The following is a 13,668-nucleotide window of genomic DNA, read 5'->3' on the forward strand; positions in this document are numbered from 1 at the left end:
ACTGCCCTTACTTCAGACACCAGCTTAAAGTCTGGGGTTCCCCAATCCATCCCCACTTCTGACCAGCTGGCTACAATTCAGCTGGCTAACCCTCAGGTTAGATAATTCACTGGAATGACTTGCAGAACTCAGAAAAGTGCTATACTTACGATTACAGTTTTATTATAGAAAAAGGATTCAAATCCAAACCAGCCAAAGAGAGAGATGTATAGGGTGAGGTCTGGGAGGGCCCCCAATGTGAAGCTTTCTCACCCAAGCTTCAAAGTGTCCAGAGTTTTGACTGGGACTTCATTACATCAGCATGATTTGTTGAGTCATTAGGCAGTCTCTAGCCCCACTCCTCTCCTAGGAGGTCTGGCTGATAAGGACATGTTTGGTCTTGTTGATGTGACCAGTCCCATCTAGGTCATCCCATAAGCTATTAGGTGTTGTCTGAGGGGCCCACCAGGAATAAGAAAGGCACTCCTACCAATCAGGAAATTCCAAGGATATGGAAGCTACTTCTCAGGACTCAGGAATAAAAGCCATCCAAGTTCTTTATTATACACACACACAATATGTAATTTTATTTTAAATTTACTATCAACATTTTAAAATCAGTCTTCACGTAAACTAAACTTTTTGTCTCCCCCTGAAATATTTCCAATTTTAGGCCTCCGTTCCCACAAGGCTGCTTCCCCTTTAAAAAGGATATTTCCCCACCATCTCCACAGTCTTATTCTTGGTGTGATTCACTCCTTTTGTTTCCTTCTGGTGCACTGCAGACATTTAAATTTGCAAACCTTGGCCTAAGCCTTGGGTGTTTTTGCTGTTTTTACTTCCATCACACATTATTACCTTAAAAGAATAAATGGGGAAGGAATGACAATTACCTTTTGTCATTTCATTCTCACCTTAGTTTAATTTAAAACTACTTTTCCTCTACACTTTGTGTGAGTGAGGGTGCAGGTGTCTTCTATTTGTCTCTTATGTCTTGAGCCAGGCCAACATGGAATTTTTGACCGCAGAACCAGGACAAACTAAATTAAAACTCACATCATCCTCAGAATCAAAAACTACAGCCAACCCAGGACCTTGGAAAATAAGCCTCTCTTTCTAAAGACAAAAACAAAACCCATGTTTCTCAATATTTTTAAAGCTGTAATTTCCTTCACAAGCATTAAATTCTCACATTCTCCTTTATTATTTGAAATTCATCATAAGTAACTAAAAATAAATAAATGAGACAAATAGTTATTTTCAAATTTCATTTACCCCTTCCCCCATTAAAACCCTTTGCAAATCACTGTTTAAATAATCTTAAAGGCATGAAATAAGCCCCAAGTACTTCAGGGGCCATGTGGATACATGCAGTCTCTCTCAGGTACAGGGGTTGCACAGACCTTGAAGTATAGGCAATCCTCAATATTTGCAGATTCCATATTTGTAAATCCACCTACTAAAATTTATTTGTAACCCCAAAATCAATAGCTAAAGCGTTTTTACAGTCATTCATGGACACATGCTGAGCAGTGAAAAATTTGAGTCACTTGACACAAAGTTTCCCTACTGAGGTCCAACAAGGTGACACGCTGCCTACTTATTCCAAAAAGAACACTGTAAACAAGTGCCCTTTTTATGATCTATTTAGTGGAACTTTTTTTTTTTTCATTTTTGTGCTTATTGATGATTTTGCTGTTTAAAATGACCCCAGGTATAGTGCTGAAGTGCTGTCTGGTGTTCCTAAGTGAAAGAAGGCTGTGATATGCCTACAGAAAATATATGTGTAGATAAGCTCATATACAGGCAAGAGCTATATATAGAGTCGTTGAATATGAGTTCAATGATAATGAATCAATAGTATATATTAAATAAGGTGTCTTTAAATAGAAACACACATAAAACAAGATTATTCATTGATCAGTTGATGAAAATGATGTGACTAGAGGCTCTCAGGAACCTAATCTTGTATTTCCCCTAGGAGAAATGGTTTCGTATTCACTAATTCAGTGTTACGGTGACTTTATAGAACGAACTACCACAAATAACAAGAATAAACTGTACTTGTAAACTAGTGAAACACACAATGGACTTTCCAGCACAAAATCCTATCAAAGAAGGTTGTGGAGGGAAGAGAGCAGGGGATGAAAACTAAGCTCACAGGCAAGTAACCTTTAAAGATGTTATTTTATTTTAAACCAGAAAATGGTGGTGGAGCTAACACTAATCATCTTTCCCAGACAAGCCAATGCAGCATTAAGGTGCCACATAGTAAATAGAACACTGGACTTTAAAGTTCAGGGGGCTAATTGCTGGTTCCAACTCCGCAAAAAATTAACTTAGCCAAGGGAGTTTCTTCATCTGGTAGAGGGACTCAAATCTTGTAGCAATAAGAAGTCACATTTGCCATAATTATTATCTCCAAAATGTTATCATGTAAATTATCTCATTGGTTGAACTCTATGGCCCCTTCTTGCTCCAAAATTATATAATTTAAGGAAGAGAATCATTCTGCCAAAACAGAAAAAAATATATCAGATGTTCATAATACTGAGAATTTTCCTTTGGAATGTTTATAAGACATTTGTCAAGGAGAGGATTTCAAGTATAAGAACTAGAAAACGGCTGTGGTCTTTTAAATTGTATTTATTAAATCACTACTTTCTTTTTTAAAAATGAGAGAGAGAGGGACTTCCCCGGCAGTCCAGTGGTTAAGACTCTGGGCTTCCACTGCAGGGGGCATGTGTTTGGGAAACCCTGCAGGCCTCAGGAGGCCGAAAGAAAAAAAGAAAAAAAAAAAAAGAGCTTTGTCCCCAGTAGGTGGCCATCCTTGCCTCAGGGCAGACTCCATCACAAATTTTGTACATGTGGAGAAGCAAAAGTACCACTAGATGGAGCAGGAACAAAAGACATCTATTTATTTCTAGTTCAAGGAACCCTGGCAGTCTTCAAAAGCGATCTTAAAAGGTCACTTTCTGAGTAAATGGAAGCTTAGTGAAGCTAGCTGAGTTACCTGAAAAACCAAGAAAAATCTTTGGCAAAATCAGAACGAGAACGTCATTCACTAACTTACCCCATGTTCTTTCCACAAAACCATGCTGATGGGAAAACTTTTTCCTTCTTAGAGAACATTACCAGAAACAGTGCAGTCCAGGTTTTTCACATTTCTTAACTGAAAGCTAAGAATTGTATTAGACGACACTGAGGGACCTACTTCAGGCAACAGGATGAAATGCTAGACATGTTCATGTAGATACTGACATGGTCCTGATTTTTCTTTTCCATTGTCGGGTCCAGCTCCAGGCTGGATATCACACTGATAATTTGCCTTTACAATTCAGGCTGCAGGGTACTCTCTGTCCCAGCAATTGCCGCCAGAAGAGCTGTCTCAAGGAAGTGAAGGCACTGACTTCAATTCCCACATAAACCTGGAAGTTAGATTTCGGAGACGAATGGGCAGAATGACCTGTTGATTGTTTCCTAATGGGCCTTTTTCTCCCCCCCCCCCCCTTGGCAAAGAAACCTCACCCAATTCTTGGGGGGGGTGGGGGTGGGATATATATTTCTTCGTACACTTTTCCGTCACCACTTAATACTTTGCACCCAAAGACGGAGACAAAGATGAAAAGCAACGACCATTAAGGAACAGAATTTCCACTGTTTTAAGAACAGACTAGATCTTCCAGTTAACAAATATTAAGTGTTTAATAATCTCACAAAAAAACACTTCTCTTCCATACCCGATTGTCGGGACTGATCGGGATATACTTTGGAAGAGGCAAAAACCTCGACAAAATCCGCAGAGCAGGAACTGCGTTGTGATACTATGATAAAGGGCAACAAAACCAGAGGAGAGGGAGGACAAAAAAGCCCTACACAGGAACGGCCAGCTGGCTATTCGTCTCACTGCCCATTCACTGGGACCAATTTTGGAGGTGCCTCCACGTGTCCTTCTGACAGTTGATTTGCACGCACTGTGGTCCAATCTGCAAGTTTGGAGGCCCACAGGCCCACCACTGACGGCGAGGGAAGACGGACGCGCACCAACGGAGTCCCTCCCAGGGAGAAAACAGACTGCCCGCGCCCCACCCCCGCAGCTCCTCCGGCTGCAAGTGTCTGAGCCGAGTCCCGGGTGCACGTCCCACAGCTCAGGGAAGCGCACCGCGCGCGGGGACCGGCTCCGTTCCTTTCCCTGCGGTAAGAGCCTCGCCTCGGCCCCCCAAGCGACCCGCGGCTGACAGAGCCCAACTCTTCGCGGCGGCAGTGGGCGCCTCCGGAGAAGCCCCGGCCGACCGCGGCCTCAGGCGGGGCGCGGGGCCTGGGCGGGCGAGCCACGCAGGTTCCCGGGAGAGGTGAGCGAGCCAGCGGCTGACATTTTTTGTTTGCTTCGGTCTGGATTGTGGATAGCGGTAGGCCGAGGCTTTTCCGCCCGCTGAAAGTCAGCGAGAAAAACAGCGCGCGGGGAGCAAAAGCGCAGCGCCTACGCCAGTCTCAGTTAGGGTTAGACACGAAATGGCAGCCACCACTCCCGGGCCCACCCTCCGCAACCCACAGCGCCTCCTCCAGCGTCTCCTTATAAAGGGAGTGACCGCCGCCTGCGCGGATTGGCTGGGGCCAGCCCGCCGCGGCTCTCGCGAGAACCGGTCTCGCAAAATTTTTTTTTTTTCAAAAGTTCTGTTTCCCGCCATGAGGACAATCGCCGCCCCACCCACATGTTCCTTACGGGAAGATTGGATCTTTTCTTCAGACGTATTAACTTGTAATTTGAAAACTAACTTGAATGCTTTTTAGCGCTGTTTTCCATCTCTTACAGACCAGGCGAGGTGCACGTTACTATCTTAAAGAAATGGAGTTCATACAAAAATTGTAGGGCCAAATTCTCAGTTCGGATCATCACGTTCGTTAGAGAACTTTACCAAAATAGATTCCCGAACAGAATCTTGGCTTGGCTCATTGGGCTGCCTCCGCGATCCTGACCTGTTCCCTTCCTGAGCAGAGGTTGTTTTATTACGTATAACTACTCTCTTCTCGATCTCAACATTGAGGACTGAATCTCCCTTTTATTAGGAAATAAAGGCTTTTCAGTCATTGACTTTGCTTTAATGTTGTGTCGTGATAGTGTTAAAAAAGAACAATGCACCATAAATTGTAGCAGGTTTTTATATTGGCCGGTACATGCTGTTTTTCATATAACTGGCTAATCTTAAAAGTTGAACTCTTCAATTGGGTGAACTTCATGGAGTTGTCGCTAGCGGCACCGCGATCTGAAAGAAAAGTAAAATGTTAAGGGGATTGGTTCGATATGGTTTAAGATAGGGGAAAATATAACTAAACGCAAATTTCACATTTTATTTCCTTTCCCTAGATTACCTGAAAAGGATCATCCATGACCCCAATGAAGAGGCTAGAGTCTGTACAGAATATTCCAGGCTAGTTGTTGGGTTAACTGCCTAAGAAACCACAGTTAAGGACCATGCCCCTGCCTAATCTAGCAAGCTACTTTGGAGAACACTTTAAATTTACATCTCTTAACCTCTTTACATCTCAACTTCTTAATTTGTAAATGGAAATACTATTTGTTTTGCCCATCTCTCTGGGATGTTGAAGTTTAAATTAGATAAATGTATCTAAACAGGTTAGCCGAAACTTCTTTTAGGAAAAAAGCACTTTAAGAATTCTAAAGTGAGGGGGTTGGGATCATTCTGTTAGGGGAACCACTGACTGAAACCGCCTGCCCTGGCCAGGTACCATAGTAACCACTTGCAAGAGCTATCTTAAGCAGGAGGTCCTGGTAAGGAATGCGGAACTAATAAGCTACCACCAACCGGAAGAATTTGGGGAAGATCAAAAGGAGAGAGGAGGGCTTCCTTGGTGGCGCAGTGGCTGAGAGTCCGCCTGCCGATGCAGGGGACGCGGGTTCGTGTCCCGGTCCGCGAAGATCCAACATGCCGCGGAGCGACTGGGCCCGTGAGCTATGGCCGCTGAGCCTGCGCGTCCGGAGCCTGTGCTCCGCAACGGGAGAGGCCACAACAGTGAGAGGCCCGCAAACCACCCGCCCCCCCAAAAAAAGGAGAGAGGAGACTCCAGTCCATGTGTTGTACCAACTTCCCAGAATCCTTCTCGCTAGAATCCATCTTGGCTGAGTGATGCGTGTGCCACCAGGAAGGATCCTGAGTCAGAGTGAGTGGCCAGAGACAACACAGAAATCAACCCAATTACCATAAAACCCGAGACTGCGAGCCACGTGGCAGCGCAGTTCTCCTGTGTTCCCTTACCCTGCTGCTCTCTGCCCCGCCGCCCCTTCCCAATAAAGCCTCTTGCTTTGTCAGCATGTGTGTCTCCTCGGACTATTCATTTCCGAGTGTTAGACAAGAGCCCACTCTCGGGCCCTGGAAGAAGGGGTCCCCCTTCCTGCAACAATTCTCTCTACAGTGCTTGTGACTCTAGTGAGTACGGCATCGACTATTCAAACTGCTCTCAGATAATCATTTTCTACACCTTATCCAATCTAGTAGTTTTGCTTACAATCACTAAAATGATAAACACATGTCAAAAAATGAAATGCACCTCTTCACAAATGCTTCAGGCCAAACTGAATTACTTCCTGCTGCTTGTACATGCCCATGATTTTTACACCTTGGAGGCTTTGCCCTCATGTTCCCTCTGCCATCAGTGTGCTTCTGGTCAATTCTATATAACTGCATATCTACTGGGAGTGCACCACAGAAGTCATCAGGGAAGGGGACAGAGATGAAAAGAGAAAGCCCACAATCCCTGTCCTCTAAGAACATATCTAGTAAGGGAGAAAGACAAGCAAACCAAAAGATAAGGCTGCATAAATTAAATGGTCAATAAAAGTACAAGTAATATAATGTGCTGAAGGATACAAATAATCGATTTTGACTATGGAGGAAGTAGCATGAGCTGGACCTATAAATAGTCTAATTCTATAAGCAAAAAATAACATTGTGAAAGTTCCCATAGAGACATTATCTCATTTGTATTTCATAAGGACCCTGTGAGACAGATAGGGATTAGGATTAGCAACCCCACTTATCAATGAGGAAATTGATCTTCAAAATATTTAAACAATTTGTTTAAATCATGCAGCGGGTAGGTGGCAGGACCTGGACCTGAACCCACATATACTGCCCCTAAATTCAGAAGGACGGGCACTCTATTAGGTTTAAATTTCAGCTTCAAGCCCAGTCCCCAAAAGCCTTCAAGTTGTTTTCCCTCCTGTAAGTCCCCTTTTTTTTTTTTTTTTTTTTTGCACGGGCTTACTCACTGTTGTGGTCTCTCCCATTGCGGAGCACGGGCTCCGCGGCCATGGCTCACAGGCCCAGCCGCTCCGCGGCATGTGGGATCCTCCTGGACCGGGTCACGAACCCGTGTCCCCTGCATCGGCAGGCGGACTCTCAACCACTGCGCCACCAGGGAAGTCCTGTAAGTCCCATTTTATAATTCTCTTAGAACACTAAATCACTTTCCACCTTATATTATTGCAATTAAAGTATGAATTTCACCTCTCACACTGGACTGCTGTCTTCTTAAGGACACAATCTGACTCCTGATTTAGCACTTACTGCACTTAGCACAGTGCTTTCCATAGAGCAGATACTACATACTTTGAGTTATGTCAACATTGCCATCATTCTCTCAGCTACCTTCGTCATTTCAGACCCTTCTTTCCCCTTCATAACTAATTAGGCACCAAGACTTGTCAGTTTTTCATAATTTCTTCTTTTTAATTCCTATTGCTTATAATCTTGAGTATAAGACTTGACTACTTTATATCTACACTAACAACTTTCTAATTGATCACTGAATCTCCAGGGCCTTTCGCAGTCCAATTTAGCCTCCAAACTACTACCACATTCATCTTAATTTCCTTATGTCTCCTCTTTTCAAATCTTTAAAGGCTCCTTTTTGCCTATAGGACATTTAAAACAAAGCCTTCCAGTCTCTGGCCTTAATTTACCTTCCTAGTCATTGCTCTTAGTCTGCTCGATATGAGCTCTTCATTTTTAACAAAACCAGTGTATTAAACATGCCTTGAGTATGCTTTGTTCATCCTATCTAGCTTCTTGCTCATTTCCACTATGCTCTTCTGAATATCTGCCCTCTTTTATTATGCTCCCACACCCATCCTAATACCACCCTATTCATGATGGCATACCTCTGCTATGAAATCTTCCCTTATAGCAAACTTCCTTCCATAAACTTCAACAACCTTCAATCTGTATCACTCATTTGGCACATATCATGTTGTACCACAAATTGCTCTCTCCCTCCAAAGGAAGTGTAAGATCTCCAAGGTAAAGAATAACATCTTCTCAGGACTTCTCTGGTGGTGCAGTTGTTAAGACTCCATGCTCCCATGTTAGGTGGCCCAGCTTCCATCCCTGGTCAGGGAGCTAGATCCCAGATGCATGCTGCAACTAAGGAGCCCACCTGCTACAACTAAGACCCGGCACAGCCAAAGAAATAAAATTAAAAGAGTAATGTCTCCTCTAGCATTTAATTTGGTTCTACTCAATAAATATGTTATTTGACTGCTTCATCATTATTTTCCCCCATTATAGAAATGCAACAGAGACATGGACCTTCCAATAACTGAAATATTTTGTTCTCCCAGAAACATATAATATCCAAAGTTTTCTGTCACATGTACTCAAAACATTTTCTTCTAACCATTTTATCTGTATTCAGAAGCATCTTTGGTGTACTATGTTGGGTCCGACTTCTTTAAATTCTGCAGCGGTGATCCACATGTGCTGGAAGGCAGAGAGGGATGCAAGAATAGAGCCTCCCACCCACACTGATATTTTCCTTTCTGGGGGAGCAATAACCTGCACAGGGGTGTTGGCAGGCACCACCTTTGCTATATCTTTAACTAGCCGCTTATCTAAACCAGGGAAAGAGGTTGATCCCCCAGCAAGGATAATATTGGAGAAAAAGGAATTCCTCAGATCTGTATCACATTTCATTATGCTGCTGAAGCACATCTTATCAATGCCAGGGGTCTCAAGATGCAGGAGACTTGGAGAGAAGAGGGCCTCTGGACAATGAAAGAGCTGGTCATGGAGTTTGATTGTCTTCCCATCAGGTAGTTGGTAAACCTTCTCTATACAATCAGCTTTCTTGGCCTTTTCCTCTTCAAAGTTCATTGCCACATAACAATAGGTTTCCTTAATGTCTGTGACAATCTTTCTGTCTGAAGCACTAAGCAGCATGATGCCGTGCTCCTTCAACAGCATCATGAGGTAGTTGGTAAGGTCAAGACCTGCCAGATCTAGCTGCTGGACACTATGAGGCAGACAATAACCCTCAAAGATGGGTACACACTGGGTAACCCCAGCACCTGAATTCAGCACAAAGCCAGTTGTGAGGCCAGTAGCAAAGAGAGCTAGCACCCCCTGGATGGACATATAGAAGGCAGGAACCTCCAGATGCTCAAAAAACACTTCAGTGACCCGTTGCCGGTTGGCCAGTGAGTTCAGTGCTGACTCTGTAATCAAGACTGGGCCATCACAGGGCTTTAGCTTCAGGTTATCGTCGTAGATATGCTTCCACATGATCTCCATGTCCCCCCAGCAAGTAATGAGACCACGCTCCACTGGGTAGCTGTAGGAAAAGCAATAAGATAAATGGCAGCTTTAAATTTTTCCAGTGTCTACTCTCTTCAAACATGGGTTAATCCCCGTATTTATTACCAGTAGCACTTTATGGGCAGTGCCCGCCAGAGCCTCTCAGAGATGGTAACTGCCAGCAAAAGATAGCCCAGCTACCTTCCTCTGCAATTTTTGTTGCTTTCCATCTTCCCTGCCTCTTTGGAATACCCCTTTTGACTTTAAATATATATATAGGGAAATCTTCACAGTTTTAATATCAGTTAGTTGAAAACAAATAGCCCGGAAGACAAAGGTACCTTGAATTAACATTCCTAAATGAACTTGTATTTTATGAACGATAACTGTGTTTGTACGTTTGAATACATTTGAATAGATACAGCGAGCAAGCAATGTTCACTCTTTAGGTATGTGGTACCCTCAGAGATTTGCGGCTCGAGCGTTTGCAATAATGATAGCTGGCAGAGACTTTCCTGTTCCTCACTTCTTATCCTTTCTCTCAGTGTTGGGCCTCTCCTCTGGGATCCCCCTACTTTGCCTCCACGCGGGTCCTGCCCGCCGGGAGAAGGCGGTACCTGATGGAAACTGCACTTCTCCGCTGCTGAGCTTGGTCTCCCACGCACACTTCCTGCGCGCCCTCTGCCCCCCATGTCTGGCCTTTGGCGCGGCCTATAAAGTTCGGGTAGACAAACTGGGGCTCCCGGGACCCAGCCAGGCCCGCCTTGATCACTCCTGAGCCGTTGTCGATCACCACCGGTAGCTGGTAGTAGCTCATGACGCCGCCGCCTCCTGTCGCCCGGCCGCTCGGGCTGCCCTGGCTGCGGGCTAGGCGGGGAGCGCGGAAAGTGATGTGCCGGTCAGACGACCTGGAACGCCGCGTCATAGAGACCCCGGCACGGCCCCGCGGGGCCTGAGCCGGGCTGGAGGGAGCCGGGGGCTGGCGGGGAGGCGGGGGGGAGTCCCAGGCCGGGGACTCGATGGATGCAAGGTGCACTCTAAAGTGCCACCCACGATTGCGTCTCACCCGGGTTGGGCCACTCCTCACCCCCTTGGAATCCGGGAATACCAATATCAGGAAAACCTGACTTTCTTCCCAGAAAGCTAGATACAAATCTAACCCTTCACAAGAGGCTTTCTCTAATACCTCGATGAGCCATAAAAACAGTTTTATTTCTCAACGTCATTACATTCTGGTTAGTAGATGTCTGTCCAAGGGCCTGCGGGAAGCTCTGAAATGCGCCCTCGAAACTGGAAAAAGGTGGAGAGATTTGACAGGGTAAAGTGTCGTAGCGGGGGAGGTACGGTTCATGCTTCTGAACTTCTAAAAAGAGAATTTCGTCAACTTGTAAAAAGAGAAAGGGAAAAAGTGCTAGGACTTAAAGTGGGTTTTAAATACTTTTATTATTATTTCTATATATTCTGGGCAGTACTTTGTTGTGTTTCTTTCCCCGTGTTTTCTAAGCAAAATGTACTCAAAACCAAAAAAGTATAATCTCACTTTTAAATTTTTTAAGAAATCCCATCAGGTTACCCACCCCACGCCCCCGCCCCCGGTGTAATATGGAAGCTCATTCTCATTCCCTAAAAATTCTTGATTTTTAGGCATAAGGATGTGTCTGTCTCTTTGCAGGAAAAACGATATTCCTTAGGTCATATGAAGCTCAGGCTTAGAAAAATTTATTCATGTTGCGTGCCAAAAAGGTGCATCTCGATGTCTGATTTTCTTTTTTAACCTCTTCAATTTTGCACACCCTGTAGAAGATTTTAAAACAAGTGCCGTCTAAAACAAGTACAGAGCAGAGGAAATTCAAAAGTCCCTCCACCAGAGGCTGAAAGGATCGCTTTCTCGCTAGCTAAGTAACAGCTAGGGAGTTTGGTGCTGCGCGGAGCTGCGCCCCGCTGCGGGAGCCGGGACTCCGGGATTCGCGTGCGGCCAGCCCTTCTTAGCCCGCCAAAGCCCTGAAACTCATCCGGTACTCTCAACAGAGTAACGCAAAATATAACACTTCTTTTCCGTAGAAGAAAGTAAACCGCAAAAAAGTGCAACCAACGGGTGCCCGATTTCTAACTAGGGGCTTTGCAAAAAGTGTATGCAAATTCCAACTTTTGAAATGGTAATACTGTTCAACTGGACATACGGTTATTTTTCCTTTTTTTTTGGTTTCATTGTTCTTTCTATTAAAAGTTACGCTAACCCTACCTTTAAGCGCTCGTGAATTGCACGTTACAACAGCGATATCAAGGAGTTTCTCAGCCAGTGCTGACAAGCGGGTTTCCGTAGTGTAGTGGTTATCACGTTCGCCTAACACGCGAAAGGTCCCCGGTTCGAAACCGGGCGGAAACAGTGTTCTTATTTTTCTCCTGTTTACGTCCACTTACTTAACAGAGTCTTATGATGCTCCTTATGTTTGCCCACTTACTTAACAGGGTCTTGTGATGATCCTTACGTTTGCTTTTTATTTTATTTTTCTTTACTCCTTTTCCCCCTGTTTACGTCCACTTAAACAGGGTCTTGTGATATTCCTTATGTTTGCTTTTTATTTTTTTTAACATCTTTATTGGACTATAAGTGCTTTACAATGTTGTGTTAGCTTCTGCTGTATAATAAAGTGAATCAACTATATGCATACGTACATCCCCACATCCCCTCCCTCTTGCGTCTCCCTCCCACCCTCCCTATCCCACCCCTCTAGGTGGTCACAAAGCACTGAGCTGATCTCCCTGTGCTATGCAGCTGCTTCCCACTTGCTATCTACTTTACTTTTGGGAGTGTGTATATGTCATATGTATATGTCTCTCAATTCGTCCCAGCTTACCCTTCCCCCATCCCGTGTCCTCAAGTCCATTCTCTATGTCTGCGTGTTTATTTCTGTGCTGCCCCTAGGTTCATCAGACCTTTTTTTTTTTTTTAGATTCCATATGTGTTAGCATACGGTATTTGTTTTTCTTTCTGACTTACTTCACTCTGTATGACAGACTCTAGGTCCATCCACCTCACTGCAAACAACTCAATTTTGTTTCTTTTTATGGCCGAATAATATTCCATTGTATATATGTGCCACATCTTCTTTATCCATTCATCTGTCAATGAACACCTAGGTTGCTTCCATGTCCTGGCTATTGTAAGTAGTGCTGCAATGAACATTGTGGTACATGACTCTTTTTGAATTACGGTTTTCTCAGGGTATATGCCCAGTAGTGGGATTGCTCGGTCATATGGTAGTTCTATTTTTAGTTTTTTAAGGAACCTCCATATTGTTCTCTATAGTGGCTGTATCAATTTACATTCCCACCAACAGTGAAAGAGGGTTCCCTTTTGTCCATACCCTCTACAGCATTTGTAGATTTTTTGATGATGGCCATTCTCACCTGTGTGAGGTGATACCTAATTGTAGTTTTGATTTGCATTTCTCTAATGATTAGTGATGTTGATGAGCATCCTTTCATGTGTTTGTTGGCAATCTGTATATCTTTGGAGAAATGTCTGTTTAGGTCTTCTGCCCATTTTTGGATTGGGTTATGTTGGCTTTTTAAAAAACATAATCCTGATAGTAATTTGCACTACCTTGGGAATTTGAACTTTCAACTTGGATGTTATTTTGCTTGTTCACCAAATGTTTTTTTATTAACGGCTTGCACATGGAAGAAGTGTTTCAGACTTTAAAAAAGTTTTTAAAACTCACAACCTGATACTGAAAAAATAATATAATGTACATCCTAATAAGAGTAATCAAACACCGCGTAAAAAATAAGCTCTGTTGCCCCCAGCACTCTTTGTATTACAAGTCATTTGGTTTTCCATTAGTTTTCCCCCTGAGATTGCTGATTTCTCTAAACGCCAGAGACCATGTTTTATGCTTTTTCCATATTCTTAGTATCTGACACCTAGTAGAGACAAATATTTCTGAATTAATAAATTACTGAAAAGGATTCTGACAAAAATAAAGTGGAATCAGAAAAAAATTATATTCATAAAAATGAAATCAAGAACGAACCAGCCTCATTTTTTTTTTCTTATAAACCTAACGGTTGTGGGTTTTTTCACAAACATGATTCT

At 43.7% G+C, this 13,668-nt stretch overlaps 1 protein-coding gene and 1 non-coding gene across 2 annotated transcripts; one reads left to right on the top strand and one right to left on the bottom strand.

The window, feature by feature from the left end:
- Window positions 1-4,856: 4,856 nt before the first annotated feature.
- On the bottom strand, window positions 4,857-10,425 carry ACTRT3 (actin related protein T3). Its single transcript, XM_004323145.4, has 3 exons — window positions 10,187-10,425; window positions 8,674-9,606; window positions 4,857-5,243 (listed from the first exon to the last, which is right to left on the bottom strand). Exons 1-2 carry the CDS (start codon window positions 10,384-10,386, stop codon window positions 8,688-8,690), a joined length of 1,119 nt encoding a protein of 372 aa, XP_004323193.3. The 5' UTR covers window positions 10,387-10,425; the 3' UTR covers window positions 4,857-5,243; window positions 8,674-8,687.
- Window positions 10,426-11,882: 1,457 nt separating this feature from the next.
- On the top strand, window positions 11,883-11,955 carry TRNAV-AAC (transfer RNA valine (anticodon AAC)). Its single transcript has one exon. It is a non-coding gene; the product is annotated as a tRNA-Val (tRNA).
- Window positions 11,956-13,668: the final 1,713 nt, after the last annotated feature.

The sequence above is a fragment of the Tursiops truncatus genome, chromosome 4 (assembly GCF_011762595.2).
Source record: "Tursiops truncatus isolate mTurTru1 chromosome 4, mTurTru1.mat.Y, whole genome shotgun sequence".
NCBI classification, from domain to species: Eukaryota; Metazoa; Chordata; class Mammalia; order Artiodactyla; family Delphinidae; genus Tursiops; species Tursiops truncatus.

What these genes read in the sequence shown, in the direction of transcription:
- ACTRT3 (XM_004323145.4), bottom strand. Translation starts at nt 10,386, where the DNA reads ATGAGCTACTACCAGCTACCGGTGGTGATCGACAACGGCTCAGGAGTG. An exon ending in AGAAGTGCAGTTTCCATCAG is followed by an intron (nt 9,607 to 10,186) that starts GTACCGCCTTCT and finishes CTTTTCCTACAG; the next exon opens with CTACCCAGTGGAGCGTGGTC.